Source organism: Ochotona princeps, chromosome 1 (assembly GCF_030435755.1).
Source record: "Ochotona princeps isolate mOchPri1 chromosome 1, mOchPri1.hap1, whole genome shotgun sequence".
NCBI lineage: Eukaryota > Metazoa > Chordata > Mammalia > Lagomorpha > Ochotonidae > Ochotona > Ochotona princeps.
This window is the reverse complement of record NC_080832.1, coordinates 45,048,320-45,069,598: the sequence shown is the minus strand read 5'-3', so window position 1 is coordinate 45,069,598 and position 21,279 is coordinate 45,048,320. Positions and strand designations below refer to the sequence as shown.

General features: G+C 38.3%; 1 protein-coding gene across 1 annotated transcript in view; it reads left to right on the top strand.

The window, feature by feature from the left end:
- The window catches only part of NUS1 (NUS1 dehydrodolichyl diphosphate synthase subunit), a 28,571-nt gene extending 10,071 nt beyond the window's left edge, over positions 1-18,500 (top strand). Inside the window, exons 2-5 of the mRNA XM_004597583.4 lie at positions 6,099-6,224; positions 7,420-7,569; positions 12,354-12,453; positions 16,966-18,500. Of these exons, the coding sequence (XP_004597640.2) occupies positions 6,099-6,224; positions 7,420-7,569; positions 12,354-12,453; positions 16,966-17,056 (467 nt within the window). The 3' untranslated portion in view covers positions 17,057-18,500. The remainder of the gene's footprint in view (positions 1-6,098; positions 6,225-7,419; positions 7,570-12,353; positions 12,454-16,965) is intronic.
- The last annotated feature ends 2,779 nt before the right edge of the window (positions 18,501-21,279 follow it).

Sequence of the window (21,279 nt, the reverse complement as noted above, 5' to 3'; positions counted from 1 at the left end):
TTTAAAAACCTGTAAGGAAAAACTAGTTCTGGTTTTTCTTTCTTTTTTTTTTTTTCAAAAGAAAACAATCTTTAAAAATTTTTTTTGTTTGTTTTTATTAGAAAGTCAGATATACATAGAGAGGAGAGACAGAGAGGAAGATCTTCCATCTGTTGATTACTTCCCAAGCAGCTGCAATGACCGGAGCTGTGCCTATCTGAAGCCAGGAGCCAGGAGCTGCTGCTGGATCTTCCATGCGGTGCAGGGTCCCAAGGCTTTGGGCCGTCCTCGACTGCTTTCCCAGGCCACAAGCAGGGAGTTAGATGGGAAGTGGGGCTGCTGGGATTAGAACTTATGCCCATGTGGGATCTCAGTGCTTTCAAGGTGAGGACGTTTAGCCACTAGGCCACCTCGTAGGGTCTGGTGAGATGAGTAAGACACAACTTCAGAAGAATACCTGTCAGTGTTGGTGGGCAGGGGGTGATCAGTTTAAAGATCAAGTTTAGTAAAGAGAGGAATTCACATCTTAAATTGGGTTTAGCATCATTCATTTATCAGAGATAAAAAGTTACTGAACTGAATGGTAATTAAAGTCAGAATTAGATTTCAAGCTGGATTCTTGGAATCAAAAGAAGCGTGGCCTTTCTAGCTCTGTTCTCTCATTTGTGAAAGGATAGAATAAAATAAATGTTGAAGTTTAGTATATATAGACAAAATATAAGTTGTTTTTGTATATGTATGTTGTCAACTTTTTTTTAAATAAATGACTTTTGTGATAGTTCCTTTACTTTTACTCCATCATTTTGGCTTTACTTTAGATTTTGTAAGGCAAATGAAAAGAATTATGATAACGGGAAAATGTTTCTACATGTACTGTCATGGTACTAGGGAAATCGGGTATTTCAATCATATTGGAACATATCTTCTTCCAGTCTTTCATAGAATGTGATTTGTGTGTGTAGACTTTGAATCCTAAAGAAAATGTAAGGTGATGATATTATCTATGGATAAATGAGTATTGAAGAGTAAATTAGCTTTCTGAAGGAGGTCAAGTTTATGTGATATGGAGAAGACCTCTCGCTCATAATTTATTTCATCTAAGCACTTACCACCTCCTTCATTTACTCATGAAAGGTATTTGTACAAAATAGACTTTGTACTGGTGCCTCTATGTGACAGTCTTCCTTGTTAACAGAATGCCTGCTGTGTACAATAAGGAAATATCTGCCTTTATTATAAGAGGTTCCTGGAAAGTAAAAAAAAAAAAAATTGCATTCAGTTACACATCCCTTTAGGTTTTGTTATTGTTAGATAATTCTGCACTTGTAATTAAGTTTATTAAATAAGCATTGAAGTTGGCCGAGTAGAACGTGCCTTAAGGGAAAACAGATGAGTAAGACACAACTTCAAAAGAATACCTGTCACTGTTGGTGGAAAGGGGTGATCAGCTCTAATAAGAAGGAACATACTGTTTTTTTTTTTTTTTTTAAGGGGTTTGAGCAAACTGTGTGTGTAAGTGGGTGTAGAGGGAGATTTGGAGGCGGAATCAGGCACATCTGGTTGTTAAATTGGGAAAGGCCCGTTAAGTGAAGGTGACATTTCGTCTGGTCTGTGAAGAATTAGAGTATTACAAACCTGGAAAGGTCACATGAAGGGTGAGAATTGGAGTCATTCCATTTGATTTTTAGAAGCAGGACGATTCTGATTTGCTGAGGATGAAGTAGAATAGAGAAACATGTTTTTATTTTTTCATTAACATAATTCTTCCCCTGAATGTGAAAGGATGGGCTGGCGTTGTTGTTCCATGTTCTTGGTATACTGTGCTTTTTAGGACTTACTGAAAACAAGGAAGTTGGATAGGCCAAGAGTAATCTGGTAGTTAATCTAGTGGTACTTATTTTGAGGGGAGAGAAGACCTAATAGAAGTTGCTTGTCATGTCAGGAAGGAGGCAGTGGGCAAAAGGTGGATGGGTGTAGCATGTAGGAAGCATTGCTGCAGAGGAACATTTAGGTTTAGTGTATTAATATACTAATAATGCTACTCTAATAACTCCTCATAGTTACCACTTTTAACAGTTTTGTTAGTATTTAGGAATATATTTCAGTTAATCCTGCTGTGGTTATTGGTGTTCTAAAATGTTTACTTTTAGATTTACAACCTTAGGGTCCTCTTTTATTTTTTTAAAGATTCATTTATTTTTATAGGAAAGGCAGATTTACAGAGGGAAGGAGAGATTGAGAGCTTCTGTGCATTGGTTTACTCCCTAAATCCCTAAGTGGCAACAGTGGCCAGAGCTGAGATGATCTGAAGCCAGGACCAGGAACTTCTGGGTTTCCCATGCAGGTGCAGGATCCAAGGCTTTGGGTCATCATCCCCTGCTTTTCCAGGCCCCAGGCAGGGAGCTGGATGGGAACCTGAGCAACTGGGGCACAAACTGGCCCCCGTATGGAATCCCAGCACTTGCAAGGTGAGGATTTAGCCACTGAGCCATTTTGTCAGGCCCAAGGTTAGGACCCTTTAATTTTGAGCTTTTATAAGGAGTCATATGTCAATTTCCCATATATCCTCCTTTAGCTTAGGAAGTTTTATTTATCATTTACTGTGTATACAGCTCTCTCACCTTAAGGAAGAGGATTTCTACCAGGCGCACACATCAGCATGTTGCCTCTTGTCTTTCAGACTATTGTTGAATGTTTGCTCTGTGGCAGGCACTGTCAACAAAACCAAAAAGATCCCTGTAAAATCCTTACACATATGGTGCTGATTTCTTCTTCTTCTTCTCCTTTTTCTTTTCTTTTCTGTTCTTCTCTCGCTCTCTCAGATTTATTTTTATTGCCTTGAAAGTCAGAGTTAAAGAGAGAAGGATGGAAGAGAGAGAGGTATCTTCCATCTGCTGCTTCACTCTCTAAATGACTGCTACGGTTAGAGCTTAGGCTGATCTGAAGCTGGGGCCAGGAGCTTTTCTGAATCTCCCACATGGATACAGGGGCCCCCAAACTTGGGCCATCTTGTACTGCTCTCTTAGGCCATTAGGAAGGAGCTGGATCAGAAGTGGAGCATCTGGAACATGAGCAAACACCCTTATGGGATGCTGGGGCCATAGACAGAGGATTAACTTGCTGTTTCACTGTGCTGGCTCCAATAGATGAATAATCTAAAGAAAAAGAAATTTTTCTTTCTAAATTTTTATCCTATAAAAAGAACAGATTTCATGGACACAATTCTAAGAGTATAAATAATTCCCTCCATCCCCCAATTCCTCTGTCTTCTTTTCTTTTTTAAAAAATGTTTGCAGTAACAATTTCAATTTAACATATAATCATAAGCAAAATATACCACTGTGTTTAACAAGTAAGAAGACCAGTGCAAATAATACATCGTAAGATGTTTGTTTCATTCTTACACATTTTTATATTTTATATTAGCATATATCAGAGAAAACATGTTTGCCTTTTAGGGGCTGACATTTCATTAACCATAATGGTGTCTAGTAGCATCCATTTTGTTGCAGAAGACAGGGTTTTGGTTTTTTTTTTTTAATGATTGAGTAATATTGCACTGTATCTGCATACCACATTTTCTTTGTCCAGTCTTCAGTTGATAGACATCTGAATTGATAGATGTTGTGAATTAAGCTGCAGTAAACATGGGAGTACAGATAACTCATATGCTGGTTTCATTTTCTTTGGGTAAATTCCCAGGTGTAGGATGGCTGGGATGGATCTGTTTCTAGATTTCTGAGGACTTCTCGTACTGTCTTCTGTAATATTGCTAGTTAACATTCCCACCAACAGTTGATTAAGGTGCTTCTTTTCCATGTCAACATATATTAATTTTTGATTTTTGAGTGGTAGCCATTCTGACTGGAGTGAGTTAAAACCCTCATTGTGGTTTTGTGTTTCTTGATGGTGAGGATCCTGAACATTTTCTCATGTGTGTGTTGGCCATTTGTATTCCATCCTTTGAAAAATACCTGTTCATCTCATTTACCCCTTTTTTACCTGAATTGTCGTTTTGTGTTGTGTCTTGAGGTCTTTATAGATTTTTAATAGTAGTACTTTTTCAGATGCATAATTTTCAAATATTGTCTCCTAGTCTGTTTATTACCTCCTAATTGTTTCCTTTGCCGTATAGAAGCTTCCTAGCTTGATGTAATCCCATTTTTCTATTTTTGGTTTTATTGCCGGTGCTTCTGGAGTCTTATCCAGCAAGTGCTTGCCTGTGCCAGTGTCTTGCCGAGATTCTCCAATGTTTTCTATGATTTGATCTATTGTGATGTGAGTTGTGTGTAATGTATAAGATGTGCATCTTGTTTCAGGCTTGTGCATGCAGAGATCCAATTTTCCCCAGTAGCCTTTATGAAAGGAATTGCCCTTTCTCCAGGAAGTTATTTTAACCCATTTACCAAAGTTTAGTTGGTTGTAGATGTGTAGCTTAATTTCTAGGTCCCCTAGTTTGTTCCTTTGGTCCATTTGTCTATTCTTGTGCTAATACCAAGTTGGTTTGATTATAAATGTCCAGTAAGATGTCTTAAAATCTGGTATTTTGATGCTTCTTTTGTTTTTGCTGTTTAAGATTGCTTTAGTTATTTGGTTTGTCTTCCTTCCTTCCTTTCTTCCTTTCTTTTCTTTTCTTTTTTTTTTTTTTTTTGTATTATGCAAGAGGCAGAGAGAGACTAAACTTCCTCTTGTACAATCCTGAAATGCACCCAATGACAAAGGCAGGGCTAGGCTGAAGTCTTGAGCCAGGAACTCACTCAAGGTTTCTCACATTGTGGCAGAGACACAACTGCTTGGGCAAGTCACCTGCCAACTCCAGATGATTAGCAAGAAACTAAAATTGAGAGCTGGGGCCTGAGAGAGCACTGAAACCCACTGGCTCCTGCGTGAGATGTGGTCAAGGTAACAGTTTAGGCCAATCTCGCTCACTTGTGTGCTTGCTTCTCTCTTACTTCCACTATTTAGTACTTTTAGTTTTTAAACTTAATATTGCTCCATTTGAAAGCCAAGCAGGGATCCTCCATCTGCTGGGTCACTTTATAGATGCCTTCCTAAGCTGGGGCTGGTCCAGGTTAGTCAAGAATGTGGAAGTCAGTCTTGATCTCACACTTTGGTGGCAGGAACTGGAGTAAAGTAATAGAACAATCATGTGCTGCCTTCCAGGGCAAGTTTAGAAGGAAACTGGAGTTCAGAGTGGAGCAAAGATTTGAAACACACTTCGGCCTCTTTGTGGAATATTTTCAACACACAGTTGGTTGAATCTATGAATGTACAACCAGTGAATAAGAAGATGTGACTTTGTGTATGTGCTTGGTTTTTTATGTGTTTTTACAAATCATGTTCTGCTTCCCAGTTAATCTTTGAACTGCTTTGAAGTCAAGCATGACTGAGAGTACAGAGTAGGAACAACTGATAAAGATCAAGAAGGCAGTGGCTACCAGAAAGCTGCGTCTTTGAAAATAGGCAGAGAATGCCGTTTTTTTGGTGGTAGGGCTCTTTCTTGTTATGTAGTTTCTATGTGTTTCTCAGGAACACGATGTTAAAGTGTTTTCTATGTGTTGTTCGGATTAAAAAATTTGTAGTTTAATTCTGTGCTTTAATTTACTGCATATTGGTTTTGTCTATTTTACATAGTTTGCTTCAATTCTTAAGATTATAAAACCAATCAAATTGGGGCAATAGTATTTAATGTACATAGTGATCAAAGAGAAAAATACGTTAGACTGAGAGATAGGAAGCTGTTATTTCTGGACATTGCTAAGGTGTATGAGTTCTTGGAAGAGCCATTTATAGTCATGAGTTTCATTTTAAATTTGTACAAGTTTCAGGTAAATAAGCTCTTGAACTGTCGTTCTAGTCCAAAATGTATGTTGTGTTGACATTCACATCACATGAAGTACTTATTACCCTTTTCCTTTTTTCAAGTTTTAGCCAATTTATTTTAGTCTTTTGACTCTTGTATTGAGAGTTTTGCTGTCAAGTTTTCCTTTTACATTCTCCTTTGCTTGGGATTTGTTCAGTTCTGATTCTAGTGTTGATTTCACAAACCAACTTCCATTGATCTTTGAAGAGGATGAATTAACTTGATTTTGATTTGCTTATTTAATTTTCTTTTTAAGGTATTTTCAAAAGAAATAATTCCAGACTGATGGATGAAATTTTAAAACAACAGCAGGAACTTCTGGGCCTGGATTGTTCCAAATACTCACCAGAATTTGCAAATAGTAATGACAAAGATGATCAAGGTAAGCATGGGTTTAAAAGTGAGGCACATCTGTCATTTGGTCATTTCTTCATTCATTTTGCCCTGCTAGTCTTGTTTTCAACCTTTACATTTTTATCTTACTGTATTTGTTCATTTTTTAGTAGCGGCAGCAGAGGTAGAGAGCTCACATTGGTTGGCTTCCTTCCCCAATGTTCACACTGCCAGGGCCAGGCTAGACTGAAGTCAGGGGCCAGAAACTTAGTCCAAGTGTCCCACATGGGGGACAGGGTCCTGATTATTTGAGCGGTCACCTGATGGCTCCTAGTGGCTGTTGGCTGGAAACAGGAATTTGCAGAGTTAGAACTCAAACTCGCACATACCATATAGGCTGTAGATGTCCCTAAGGTAACTTGGCCAAACACCCATGGTGTCAACATCTTCAGTCATGAATTTAGACTTGTTTGTCTTTATCCTTTGAAAAGATAATTATCAAGAAAGGGTAAAAAAAATAGTCTACATAGATATTAAAAAGTAAGCACGTGATAAATATTTTATGTAATTGGACAGATCTTACAGCTGATTCAACAGAGAATCCTAATAGTCACATTTCCACATAAGGAAATAGAATGAATATGTAAATAGAAGCAAGATTGGCTTTTCTGTGAAATGAAAGGAATTTCACTTCAATTGAACTTCCACCTGCGAGGAAAGATCCTACATGTGTGTGGATAAGAATTTTACATTATTATGACATCTCTGGAGTCCCATCAATTGTAACATAGATCCCAAAGAATCAAAAATAGATAAGGTATGCGTGCTATAGAAAGTGCATACATAGTCTATTGAAACACTTTTTTTCTATAATCCTTAATTTTTTTTTTTCTTTTATTCTGTATGTTACTGCAAATTCTACAGCCATGGAGTTTTAGATGAGTAGAAATCATGTAGCTTATAGTTAAGTTCTGTATTTAGGATTTAATTCATAAACAAGATCATGATGAGCCTTTTAAAAACAAGGTAGTATAAAATACATGCATATGTGATTTTAAATGCATGAGGCCTTTGAAAGAAGAATAAATATATTTGATATTGGAAATGAAGAGCTTAAATTTTTCTTGTTTACTGCAAGAATTATAATTTTGTTTTGATCCTAACTTATATTCTTAAAACTAGTTTTGAGATACATCTGAAAAAGAAGGATTTTTTTAAAAAATCTCTTCTGTTTTTTCCTACAGTTTTAAATTGCCATTCGGCAGTGAAGGTGCTGTCTCCAGAAGATGGAAAAGCAGATATCGTGAGAGCTGCTCAGGACTTTTGCCAGTTAGTAGCCCAGCAGCAAAAGAAATCCACAGATTTGGATGTAGATATGTTAGACAGTTTACTTAGTAAGTCGTGTGTATGTGTATATATGTAAATATGTGTGCGTGTGCATGTTTTAAATTGTGTCATACAAGAATATGGTATGAAAGAAGATATTCATATTCCCTTACATTATTAGGCTTTGTTGTTGTTTGACTCTTCATATTTGTGAAATCTGAAAGCCTGCACATGAAAATGGTTTTGGGATAATGTTATTTGCAGTCAACTGACCTGTGCAAAGACTTCATGGGAAAAGAAAGGACTTTTTTTTTTTTTTTTTGCAGTAAGAAATATTCTTAAAAACAGCTCTTCTATTTGTCAGCCTTTCTGTCATCCCATTTCTTTTTAGTTTGAATTTTCTGATAGATTTGAACTTAATAACTTTTTATGAGGTGTTCCCAAGAGTGTAATTTTCTCATACATGACTCTTCAGTATTTTTCTGTTGCATCTGTGTGTTTACTATATTCACCTGTATTTGTCATATAATACCATGGTAACCTGTTTTTCTTTCAACTGCTTATAAAGCCTTCAATATACTTCTTTTCTCTGGAACCCTTCCAGGAACTTAACTTCATGGTTCTGCCTATAAGCATTATCTTTAACCTTTTGTAGAAAGTCTGGCATAATCAAGTTCATTGATGGCTTCTGTAGCCATATGATTTTAGATGATTTTTTTTTTCATTTGCATGGGCTTTTCATTTGTTGTATTTATCATGCATTTTCTGTGTTGATTGTTTATATAGCTTTCATTCTTTATTTTTTTTTTTTTCACTTTAACGTACGTACCAACTCAGATTTTGGCCTCTTGGTTGTATTAATAATTTTCTGGTTTCACTAACTATTCCTTCTTTTTCCCCTGTGTTCTCTACTTTGACATTACCTACATTCAGGGTCACTGAGTAGTAGAACTTTGTGTGGTACTCTTGCTAGAGGTAACTAAGATGTTGACTGTTTCCCAGACCCCATGAAATCCCAAACAGTAATTTATGAAGATTCCTTAAAGATAGCCTGTTGTCCAAAGGTGACCTCTAGGTAGCTCATGGAAAAGTTGTAAAGACTGTGTCCAGATGTTGCTTCAGGAGTTGTGAATTCACAGTAAATGAAATTAAACACAGTCCTTAGATTAATTATTTGGCAAAAGTGAACACTCTTGAAGTACAATCATCCCAATGAGTTCCTTTGTACTGTTTTTGGTTGCCAAATCTACCTTCTCATCAAGTAACCACTGGTTGGTTGTTTTCTTGGATATACTTTTGCTTTCTCTGAAATTTTATATCAAAGGAATTATATAATAGTCTTTTTTGTCTTGCTTTGTTGGAATAATATTTTTGAGGTCCATCCAAACTACACGTCTTCATTCATTACTTTTTGTTGGTGAGAACTAGTCTGTTTCATGGAAGAATCACATTTTGTTTATGCATTCATTGGTTGATATATTTTTAAAAGTTTTATTTATTTATTGGAAGGAAGATCAGATTTATGGACAGAAGGAGAGACAGAGAGAAAGCTCTTCCATCTGCTGATTCACTTCCCAAATGGCTGCAATGGCTGGAACTGAGCCTACCTGAGACCAGGAACCAGGTTCTTTTTCCGGATCTCCCTAAGTCTTTGGGCCATGTTTTGCTGCTTTCCCAGGCAATAAATGGGGAGTTGGATGGGAAATAGATCAGCTGAGACACAAAGCGGCACCCATTTGGGATCCCAGTGCTTGCAAGATGGGGATTTAGCCATTGAGCCATTGTGCTGACAAAATTACACAGAGGGAGAGACAGAGTGGTGTTCTATCTACTGCTGCACTCCACCACATGGATGCATTGACCAGCATTGGGCAAGGCTGAAGCCAACAGCCTAGAACTCCATCCGAGTCTCCCACACATGGACCATCTTCTGCTTTCCCAAGTGCATTAGCAAGGGGCAAGGTTGGAAGTGGAATAGCCAGAACTTGAACCAATGCCCGTATAGGATGCCAGCATCATAGGCCACAGCTTAACCCAGTTTGCCACTGTGCTGACCTATTTCCAGTTTTTGATTAAAATTGCTGTGCAGTAACTGTGTATAAATCTTTTTATGGATATATTTCTTTTCCCTATTGGGTAGATATAAGTTGCTACAAGAGTGAATGTTTAATTTTTTTAAGGAACCACCAAACTGTTACTCAAGTAGTGTCTGCATTTCACATTCCATTGGCAACTTAAAGGGTTTCAGATTTTTCATCTCTTTGTGAAGACATGGTATTGTAAGTTTTGGTTTTTAAAATTTTCAGCCATTTCAGCAGATGTGTAGTAGCATTTTATTGTGACTTTAATTCACTTTTTCCTAATGACTAATGATGTTGAACATTTTTCATGTGCTCATTTGTCATCTATGTCTTTGGTGAAGTGTCTTCTGATATATTTTAGGAAGTTGTTTGTCTTGCTATTTGTTTTAAGAAGTCTTTATCTGTTCTGGATATAAATCATTTATTAATGGTCAGATACATCATTTGCAATATTTTCTTCCAGTCCATGCCTTATTTTTTGTTTGCTTCTTTCAAGATAATTAATTTTTTTCTGAAATGTGTCAGGTTTTTTTGTTTTTTATGGATCGTGATTTTCTTGCCCTTTCTAAGAGATCTCTGTCTAATCTGAAGACCCAGTTATGTTCTCCTTTGTTTTCAACTAGAAGTTTCTTAGTATTAGTTGTTAGAATTAAGTCTAGAATCCGTTTTAACTCCTGGGCAATGTGAGGTAAAGGATATGAATTGTTCTTCCTTCATGGTTTGCGGAGAAGACTCCTGCCCTTGAATTTATGGTTCCTGTTGCAAGTCAATTGTCCATAGGTCTGTAGGTTTCTTTCTGGGCTTCCTATTTTATTTAACTGGTTAATTCTTTTGAAACCAAGGTGTCTTTCTTGATCGTTACACTATACTCTTACATTTTGAGATCAGCTCATGCAGGTAATGCAAGTTCATTGATTTTTTTTTTTTTTTGACCGGGAGGCAGGGGCTGTTCTGGATCTTATGTGTATTTTTCATACAAACTTTATTGTCAGCTTTTTCATTTTCCAGGAACATGCTGTTTGGATTTTGATATGAATTACATTTGTATCTCAGTTTAAGAAGAATTACCATTTTCATAATACCAAGGCTTCTAGTCCTGGAACATACTAAATCTCTGTATTTATCTGGGTTCTAATTTTTTTACAACGATGTTCTGTAACTTCAGGCTATAGCATTTCTATTTCCTTTTTTTTTTTTTAAAGATTTATTTATTTTTATTACAAAGTCATATATACAGAGAGGAGGAGAGACAGAGAGGAAGATCTTCCATCTGATGATTCACTCCCCAAGTGACCACAACGGCTGGTGCTGCGCCGATCTGGAGCTAGGAGCCAGGAACTTCCTCCAGGTCCCATGCGGGTACAGGATCCCAAAGCTTTGGGCTGTCCTCGACTGCTTTCCCAGGCCACAAGCAGGGAGCTGGATGTGAAGTGGAGCTGCTGGGATTAGAACCGGCGCCCATACGGGATCGCGGGGCGTTCAAGGCGAGGACTTTAGCCACTAGGCCACTGTGCTGGGCCCTGCTCTTTAGTTTTTAATACAGTAGTTATAATTACCTATCTTTGGTCGTTATCCACTACCACTGAATGCTTGGTTTTGTACTGTTTGATACATGTCTGTGGGAGAGGACTTTTTACTGTCTTTACTTCCCTGATGTCAGGAGTTCCTTCTTGTCATGTTTTACTGAAGAGAGTTTTTTTTTAGGTAGCTGAAGAGTGTCTGTTTTGTTTAGTTTTTCCACTTGTTTTGTTTAGTTCTTCCACTCTACCAACATATACTTTTAAAGGGAATTGTTTTGGAAATAATTTTTTAACGTCACCACTGGATGTGCCTGTCTAGTATCTTTATTCTGGACATGAAGTAGCTCAGTCTTGGAGAGTTTATGTGACAATGATATTAGTAGCAGAACTGAGGATGTTGTATTTTTAAGCCTGATCTCATAGGTAAGCTGGTTCATAAAACATAAAGAATGGATGTATACCTGTCCATTTTTGTTCTCCTAGCTGGCTCAGGCTACGTGGAAAACATCTGTGTTGTACAACTACGAGTCAGTCTGTGTCCTTAGCTGTAAAATGAGGGACATGGGGAAAAAGTGTAGATATGTTTTAAGTTCCTTTTCACTTCAGAGTTTACTTGAGTCTAGAGGTAGAATCAACAGTTGTACTCTTGGGGCAGGGTAATCCCTAGGATGCTGAGAGAGTATCTAAATCAAGTCTTGAAAGGAAGACATTTAGAGGATACACCTCTTGGATTCAGGGTGAGAGATTACTCCTCATTAACAAGTAGTCAGAAAATTTCCACATTTGGGGGCTGGCACAATGGCTCAATTGGAGAATTCCTCTGCCTGCAAGCAGCAGCATTGCATATGGGCACCTATTTGTTTCCTGGCTCCTCACTTCCCATCCTGCTGATGGCCTGAGAAAGCAGAGGAGGACTGCCCAAATCCTTGGAACCTTATACTGCAGGGGAGTCCCGGAGGAAGCTCCTGGCTCCTGGTTTCAGATTGGCTCGGCTCCAGCTGTTGTGGTCATTTGTGGAGTGAACTAGTGGATGGAAGATCTGTCTCTCTCTGTAAATTTACCTTTCTAATAAAAATAAACCTTAAAAGAAGGAAAAAAAGTTTCCACATTTGAAGTTAATGTTTATATTAAAGTTTGTGGGCTTCTGAAGAAAACAGGTATAAGGAACCAATTTTAGTAAGAAAATTCTGTTCTTGGCCATTTTTGTTGTTTGCAATGCTTTAAGTTCATACGTATTTCTTTATTTCCAAGGTTCAAATGGTTTCCCTGATCCTGATTTAGTATTGAAGTTTGGTCCTGTGGACAGCACATTAGGCTTTCTTCCCTGGCACATCAGATTGACTGAGATTATGTAAGTAATTTAAAATATTCAATTCTGAAAAATCAAGTCATACTGCTGGGTCCCTTTTGTCACTTATTGTTATGATAGGTAAAGGCCTACATAAATGAGTTAGACCCGAGAGAGTGTATATACATGTTTTGTATCCAGATGTTTTGTATTGACACTGAGTGTCTTCAGAGATCAGGAGTAAGAGCTACCCTTGCAGCTGTCTGCGCTGTTGATTCTACAGAAAAAAATAGGGCTTGATCCAGCATATATAAAATGTGTAGAATTTCCCTATTTAAAGAAAAGATGAGAATAATAGAAAGGGGGGAAAAAAAGAGTTGGGGCAGGGCCGATGCCATGGTACAGAACGTTAAGCCCTGACCTCCCCAACTGGAATCCCGTATCAGAGCATTTGTTTGAGTCCTGCCTACTCTGTTTCTGATTCAACTCCCTGCTTGTAATCCCAGGGAAAAAATGGAAGATGGATTAAGTACATGGAGATCTGGATGAAGTTTCAGGTTCCAGGCAATGAAGCAGCAGGTGGAAGATGTCTTTTCCTCTGTGCGTGTCACTGCCTTTAAGATAAATAAAATAAATCTTAGGGTTGGGGGGCAAGAGAGGAAAAGACCTCAAGAGTGTCTTAAAGAGATAGGAACTAGGCATACCAAGGAAAAGAGTCAATGTCAGGCAGTACTAAGAAATGAAAGCATTCGTCTTGTGTGTGTGTGTGTCACAGTTTCTTAAATACCAACATAAGGACTGTGTATAACAGTAGAGAGGCAGTAGGAGCCTGTTCAGCCTGTGGGTAATATGGGACTAGTGATTTTTGAAGATTTGTTTGGAAGCTACAGACTACAGTGGTTTGAGTTTTGGGGAGGGTGTCGTGAAAAGACAAGTGAAAGGATCATAGCTGTAATTTTAGGAAAAATACAGTGGAGAGAACACACTGCTTTGTAAAGGGTCAGATAATAAACTTTTGGTATTTGCAGACCATACAGTGTCTTGCAACTCTTCCGCTCTATTTGAACAATTTAACTTTGCTAATATAGCTTAACAATGTAAGACAAGTGAGCCCGACTATGTTCTGATAAAAATGTATACCAGGCAATGCGTTTGCCAATTTCAGATTAATAATAATGGAAAGACTGGGTAGCTTCAACTATATATAAGCCCTGGATTTTAGAAGGGAAATATTGCAGATTTTATCTGTCTAAAGAAATACTTACCAAGTATGTATGTTTTTGGCCTGAGAGCTTTACTAATTTTGATTAAAGCTAGTGAAGACATTAAATGATTACTGAATTTTTAAGACTAAATGGTTAAAATATGTCTTGAGGCAAAACTCAGGAAGGGTTGAGTATAATTTTTTTAAAAAAATATTTATATTTATTTTTTAATTGAAAGGTTGAGTTAGAAGGAGAGACAGTGAGATCTTCCATCTATTGATTCACTCCCCAAGTGGCTGCAGCTGCCAGAGCTGACCTGCCCGAAGCCGGGAAGCCAGAGCTTCTCCTGGTCTTCCACATGGGTTGCAGGGGTTGGTGGACCTGCGCCATCTTCTACTGCTTTTTAAAGATATATGTATTGGGCCTGGAGGCATGGCCTAGCGGCTAAAGTCCTAGCCTTGAAAGCCCCGGGATCCCATGTGGGCGCCGGCAGCTTTCACTTCCCATCAGCTCCCTGCTTGTGGCCTGGGAAGGCAGTCGAGGACGGCCTAAAGCTTTGGGACACTGCACCCGCGTGGGAGACCCGGAAGAGGTTCCTGGTCCCGGCATTGGATTGGCGTGTACCGGCCTGTTGCGGCTCACTTGGGGAGTGAAACATTGGGTGGAAGATCTTCTTCTCTGTCTCTCCTCCTCTCTGTATATCCGGCTTTCCAATAATAATAATAATAAAAAAAATCTTAAAAAAAAATAAAGATATATGTATTTGAAAAGCAGAGTAACAGTAAAGGGGTACACACCCTCTTCCACCTACTAGTTCACTCCTAATATGCTCTCAACAGCCAGGTTAGCCAGTCCAAAGGCTAGGGATTCCATCCCTCTCCCCGATATGGGTGGTAGGGCTCAAGTATTTTGTCAGTCATCTGTTGCTTGCTCAGGTTCATTAGCAGGGAGCTGGATCGGAAGAGGATTGGTCAGAATGGAAGTAGCATCTGCTGTAGGGGATGCTAGTTTTGCAAATGGCACTTTATCCCATTGATTCAGAGCACTGGTTCTGGGGAATACATATTTTTTGATAGGAAGGTGTAGATGCCTTTGAGACTCTAATCTCTTTAAATGGAAACACTCATTAGGGCAAGTAAAGATGTAGGATTGATGATTGGATAAGGAATCAAAGCTAAAAATGTATTTTTGGGGATATCAGAATCTGGGGAATAGTTGTGTCTATGACAGTGTCGGGGTACACTTAAATAAGAGACTGATAGAATTGTGATTCCTTATGAAATACTGCACCATTTAGTAAAATGGGGAAAATCTGTCAGGGGTGGGAGTTTGGGGGGTATCCCAATCTATACGAAATTGTACCACATAGTTCAAAATTATATATATATATGTATATATATATATATATATGTATATATATAAAGAGAGATTCTCTGCAAAGTGTATGGAGGGTTGTCTTTTAAGAAGCAATTCAATTTGGGTCAGATGGGAGAAAAAAATGTCAAAATGACAGAAGAGAGCGGCTAGTGTGAATAGGAAATTATTGTGAATTATCTGGTCCCCTTTTCTCAGTTTGTGGATAAAATTGGAGAAGAAACATTGCTTAAGCATGTACTACATGGAATTGAGACTGTGAATGTCCCTGTGGAAGAGGCACATTTCTCTTCTCTGGTTTTCTCAGGGTTTTCCAAGTCATTTTAGGTGCCTTTCTGGGCAGCTGTATGACTGGCAGCAGGCAGTGACATCTTGCGAAGTCGGAAATATTTACATTTTGGTTATATAGGTCAAGAGCATGGTATTAGAAAGTTACTTAACTTTTTCTGTTTTATGAAATAGACGTTTTATTATGGAGTTGGGTGTTACATCTGAAAACAGACATCAGATACCTAGCTCTTCAGTGCCTGTGCCTATTGTAGCTCTTTCCTGTTACATGGAGAGTTGCTCTGTGTGCTTGTACCCTCCACCACCCAGCACCATGCTGTCAGCACATGCTGACAGTCTCAGTCATAACACAGAGAAATAGAAGGACAGGGCTGCAGAGAACAGACTGCGAAATAGCAAAATGGCTTCTGAGGCATAAAATGGAAATGACAGTGCATCTTGAGGGAGCAGAATAAGGGCCAAATGAGAAAGTTAGGAAAGTGGAAAGTTTGAGGAATTAATTTGAAGCAAACTTTAGCAAGAATGTCGTAAAAGGTATCCTCTGAGGATACCGTTTCAGTAGAGACACATAGGTGGGTGACGGGGAATCTCAGGGTAATAAGGAATTAGAGGGGAGTGAGTGACATGTTTCCGGAGCTCTGGTGGTCAGAGGAAGGATGCAGAAGACTCTACCTCACGTAAATCAAATTCTTTCATGGGCGATTTGATAAGTCCCTCTTTTATCTTTTCTCTGAATGTGACACCTCTGCTGGTCAGAGGTGTGGCTTGGATACTTCTTGGGATTGTCAGAGCTTCTTAAAGAGCTGTATACATATATTTTCAATACTAATTATTGAAAGCTTAAGTGGTAAAATGCTTACAGGGGAGACCTGCCGCTTTGACTCAGTGGCTAAATGCTCACCTTGGAAGCATCAGGATCCCACATGGGTGCCAGTTCATGTTCCAACTGTTCCGCTTCCTATTGCGTTCCCTGTTGTGGCCTAGGAAAGCAGAGGAGAATGGCCCAAAGCCTTGGGACCCTGCACCCATGTGGGAGGCCCAGAGGAGACTTCTGGCCCCTGGCTTCTGATTGGCTCTGCTCAGCTGCAGCCATTGTGGCCGCTTGAGGAGTGAACCAGTGGATGGAAGTTCCTTCTCACTGTCTCTCCTCTTCAAAAATCTGATCTGGCTTTCCAATAAGATTATTTATTTATTTATTAATGCTTATAGGGGAGTCCTCTGGTCTGTTCTCTGTCTTAAGAGTACATATTTTTATGTTCTGATTGCCTCCTAGCAGCTGGAAGTGCTGGAGATCCGTGTTTATTTCTTGGTAGCCTCAGTGTGTTATAATGTGGGGGTGCTGTGCAGCTTGGCCCAAATGTAAGCCTGGCTTTTTTGCATAAAACATTCCAAGCAGTAGTGACTTAGACCATAAGAGTTCTTAAATGTGGGTGTGAATGAGTTCCTTTATAAACTTACATTTCCAGCTGGCATTACTCTAAGCTTATTCTTCAATGGGTTGTGAATCTAACTTGTTTCTTATTGTGGAAAGAAGTGGAAGTTTAATTTTTGCTTGAACTGTTTCACAGTTTAACAAATTTTTAGTATAGTGATTTGGCATATTCTGCTTGTAATTTTTACTTTATTCTATTGTTATCCTGATTCTGCCCACCAAATTATGGTATGTCCTTTAATTAATTTTTTTTGCTCCCGTGTGCTTACCTTTCAGCTCTTTGCCTTCCCACCTTAACATCAGTTATGAGGACTTTTTCTCTGCGCTTCGTCAATATGCAGCCTGCGAACAACGTCTGGGGAAGTAGTTGTCCCCGACTGTGTAATAGGACTTCAGGCCTTCGGAGAAAAGGACCCAAGTGACTCTGATGTTTACAAAACATTCATGAAACCCTATACGCACCTAGTTCATACCCTCATAATTTATCAACAAATACAAAAAGTGTCTTACTTGAGAATGAGTGAGTGTGCGTGTGTGTGTGCGTGCACATGTGTATGTATGGGAATAAACTTATAAATGGGGGAAGTATTGGAGAAGGAAATACACAGACCTGCAGCTTTGAGCAAATAGCAAATGTTTTAGGAACTGGAATTCCAGACCTAAGGACTTCAGCCTCTACTACTCCCCTGTTTTTGTGGGGAACAGTGAGGGTGATTAGAAGAGTCTTGGTTGTTGAGAAAAGTGTCATTTTTGCTCAATATTTCCTAGTGACCAAACTTTTTAATTTTAATACTGATATGTTGATTTTATGAAGTAGAAGTGTTCTAAATTTGAGAGTACTTCAGAGGAACAGAGTCCTCTGTTGCTGACGTAATAAGACCTTTCTCACCTTGAAGGCGGAGGGAATACCTACCTTCATATATCCGTCCATTTTCATTTCTTTCTTCATTATCTTCAGACGGCGCGACCTAGGAGTGTCCTGTGGCGTCTGTTATCTGATGTCTGAGTTGTGAAGATCATTTGAAAAAGAACTCCACATATATACTGATAAATACAAAACGTTAGGCCTTTAAATATTTAGGCGATCAAAAAAGGTGAATAAGTTGTAATATTACAGTGAAGATAGAAAATTTTCTTAAAAATGAAAGCAATTTTGATTTCCTTTTTTTTTGTTGACAGTTAGCATTTGAAATAGCACCCCAGAGCTAGTTTTAAAAGTGTTTCCATTAGCTTTTTTATTTAAAATAAGCATTTGAGGAAAGTTATGAATCAGATCTGTTCCTCAAAAGTGACCTATTTCTCTGTGGAATAACACTCAGAATTTTATTCAGTAAATCCCAATGGTGACTTTGCATAAAAGACCTTTAAATAGTATTGAGACCTACATGGGGAAGAAAATATTACCAACGTCTGCAAAAATAGCTTACTGCTGTACATTGTCTTAAAATAGAGAACAGCACTGGTTCTGTTGTTTCTGAAATGAATAAATGATTTCTTGATCGGTGTTTAATATTTCTCCCTCACTGCTGATCCCCAGTGAGAAATCACTATTTACATTTGGTTTACTCTTCAGAAAACTCTCTTGTCAGCACATGTGCAACTGATTTTCCAAAATTGTACATTTTGAATGCCGTAGTATAAATGCAAGGTCTCTGGAATCTAAAAAGGTAGCAAAGAAGACTGGAATTTGGAAGCATGGTCTGGATTTGCTTGAATTCTAAAACTATGAAGAATACGTATTTCAAGTTTATATTTCAGAACCCCATTTATGATTTTAAGAATACACTTGAAATAAAAGTGATTAAACTGAATTTTGGTCCAGTGATGTTACTTTACATTTCATAGTCTTTTTTACACTGTAAGACCTTTTTTAAAGTCTTAATTTATTGCAGAAGTTTTGTGTAAAGCTACAGCATATCTAAACTTTGTCAGAAAATGTTTCTATTTCTGTTCCCCTAGATTGTGGTCCATCACGTATTGATATATATATTAGTTTAAGACTGAGTTTATGTGTTCTGTGAAACATGGTAGATATTAGTGTTTCATAAACATTCTGGAATTTATGCAACTTTAATGAGTTTAGTGGGGTTAATTGAAGTGAAAGGATTTTAATATTTATCAAAACTAAATTTTTAGTCAGATAAATTACTGGGTTATAGTGCAAGTTTCTAAAGGTTTATAGGATATAGTACATGTTTCTAAAACATGTAGTTTTATTTCATAACATTGTAGAAATTCAAGTAGATCTATAGCCCTGGTTCTGAGTCTCATTGTTCTAGAACAAGACCCTAAAACAGTTTCGTACAGGTTCTGAATTCAAACCTAGGCATTTCAAAACCTTTTCCTATGGGCCCAGCTGCCAGTACAATCTGCTGTTGGAATGGCCTTGGTCATTCTACAGTTCTTGCTGAATCATCACAGACTTCATCGTCAAGACTCCCTTTGCACTCCTCAGAAGAACTGATGATTTTTCAAGAGAAGTGTTGTATCTGCTTGTGTACTGGAGGATGTTGTCGTAAATGGTTTCTTGACAGTCCCCACAATGGACAAATCACCAGGTGATACCTCTTCGTGCTTGGCAGCTTCTTGTGTAGCAAGAGGTTGGAGGGTTTGAACATCTTTCCAATTCTGGTTGTGTTGCATTGCTTTAAATTAATTGAATACTGTTTAGAAAGTTTAAAACCTGGCTTTTAATGTGAATAACAAATTCTGGCAAATTGTGACTAAGACAAGAGTGCCCATTTCTGAGAGGAAAACATTAATGAACAGTGCCAAAATCACTGTGGATAACTATAATCTCTGAATGTATATTACTTACTTAATTCCCTACTTCTGTGTGATGGTACCATGCATAGAGTCAGTAAAATCCTTGTGATGTTTTGTATGGCTGTAGACTTTGGCAACATGTAAATAATGTGTACAGTGAGTTTTTATGATTAAGGAATAAACTTTATTGAGTTTTATTGAAAATTGAGATAACATGTATGAACAGAAAACAATAAAGATATACTCTTTTCATGGACTATAGTATTATGTGAATGCTACTTTTCTTCTGTACATGTAGGGGCTGTATTGCTGTCATGAAAACCTCCTGTGGGTGGACAGCAATACTGTTGTATAGTAGCTAGTCTCCAAAGAGGATCTTGGCATTTTAATTAATTTCAAATAATTGAAAGATGAGACTTTACTTGGAGATTCTGAGAAAGCATTTGTCCTATACAGTGGTCCTCAGGAGTAAAGATACTGCCTCCTAGTGACATTGGATGGTGGAGAGGAGGCCACTGACACATGGTGGGAAGTGCAGAAGATGCTGCCAAGCGCATTGCACACGCTCCCCGGCCCTGTCAACTGGACCTCCCCAGCCGCACGTGTCAGCAACGCTGAGGTTCAGAATCCTAATAGTTTTGTCTCTTGTTGGGGTACGGTGATGCTACATGCCTAATGTTTGTATGGGGTAACTTTAAGAAAGGAGGCAAGATTGGCTACTAATGTGTAAATCTCAGTTAAGACGTGAATGCATATGTATTTTATCTACATGGGATGATAAGGAGCTTCAAAATGTATGGGAAATAATGCCATTTTGATGCAAAAAGAGTTTGGCATTCATGTACAATTTTAACGTTTCTGGTGAACATAGTGTCCCTTATGTGCATGGATTTCAAAATTTTTGTACCAAGATTAACTTATTCTTCATGAACACTAGTTGCTTTATACTTTTCATAAGTTTTATTCTTTATGTTCACATTTTAATTAGGAATTTTGTAACTACCAGTATTCTAAAACCAATCAACTTATTGCAAGTGTTTTTGAAAGAAAATGCTTTCTTTAATGTTCTGTGGGGCTAGGCCTATGACATAGCAGATGAAGCTGCTGCCTGCTCCACTGAGATCCTACAGGGGCACCAGCTGAGTGCCAGCTGCTTCACTGCAGATCCGTTTCCCTCTGATGCACTTGGGAAAGCAGCAGTGCTTGGGCCCCCTACGCCCATGTGGAGACTTGAAAACATTCCAGATGCTTGGACTTGGCCTGACCCAGTCCTTTTAGAATGAACCAGGGTGGAAGATCTTTCCCTATCCCTCTCTCTCTCTATAACTGACTCAAATAAAAATCTTTTTTGGTTGTTGTTTTGTTTATGTGAAATGTTAGAAATCTCATCCTTAGAACTACCAATTGTGTCTACATCAAGAAACTTCATTTATGTTATATATGTACTAATAATTGCCGCAATTGAACCACCTAGTTTTTTCTTTTACAATTACTTTTAAAAGCTTTTTTTTTTTTTTAATATCTAACCAGTGTTTACTTTTGAGGTCACGTCTCAAAGTGATGACTAAATCTATTAAAAGTTCTCATCGCTTATTTTCAGGTAATTTTTTAAAGACATTTATTTTTACTGGAAAGGCACATGTACAGAGAGGAGGTGAGACAGGAAGATTTCCCTTCCGCTGGTTCTCTTCCCAAGTGGCCGCAATGGCCAGAGCTGTGCCAATCCAAAGCCAGGAGCCAGAAGCTTCTTCCAGATTTCCCACGCGGGCGCAGGGTCCCAAATCTTTGGACCGGCCTCAACTGCTTTCCCAGGCTAAAGGCAGG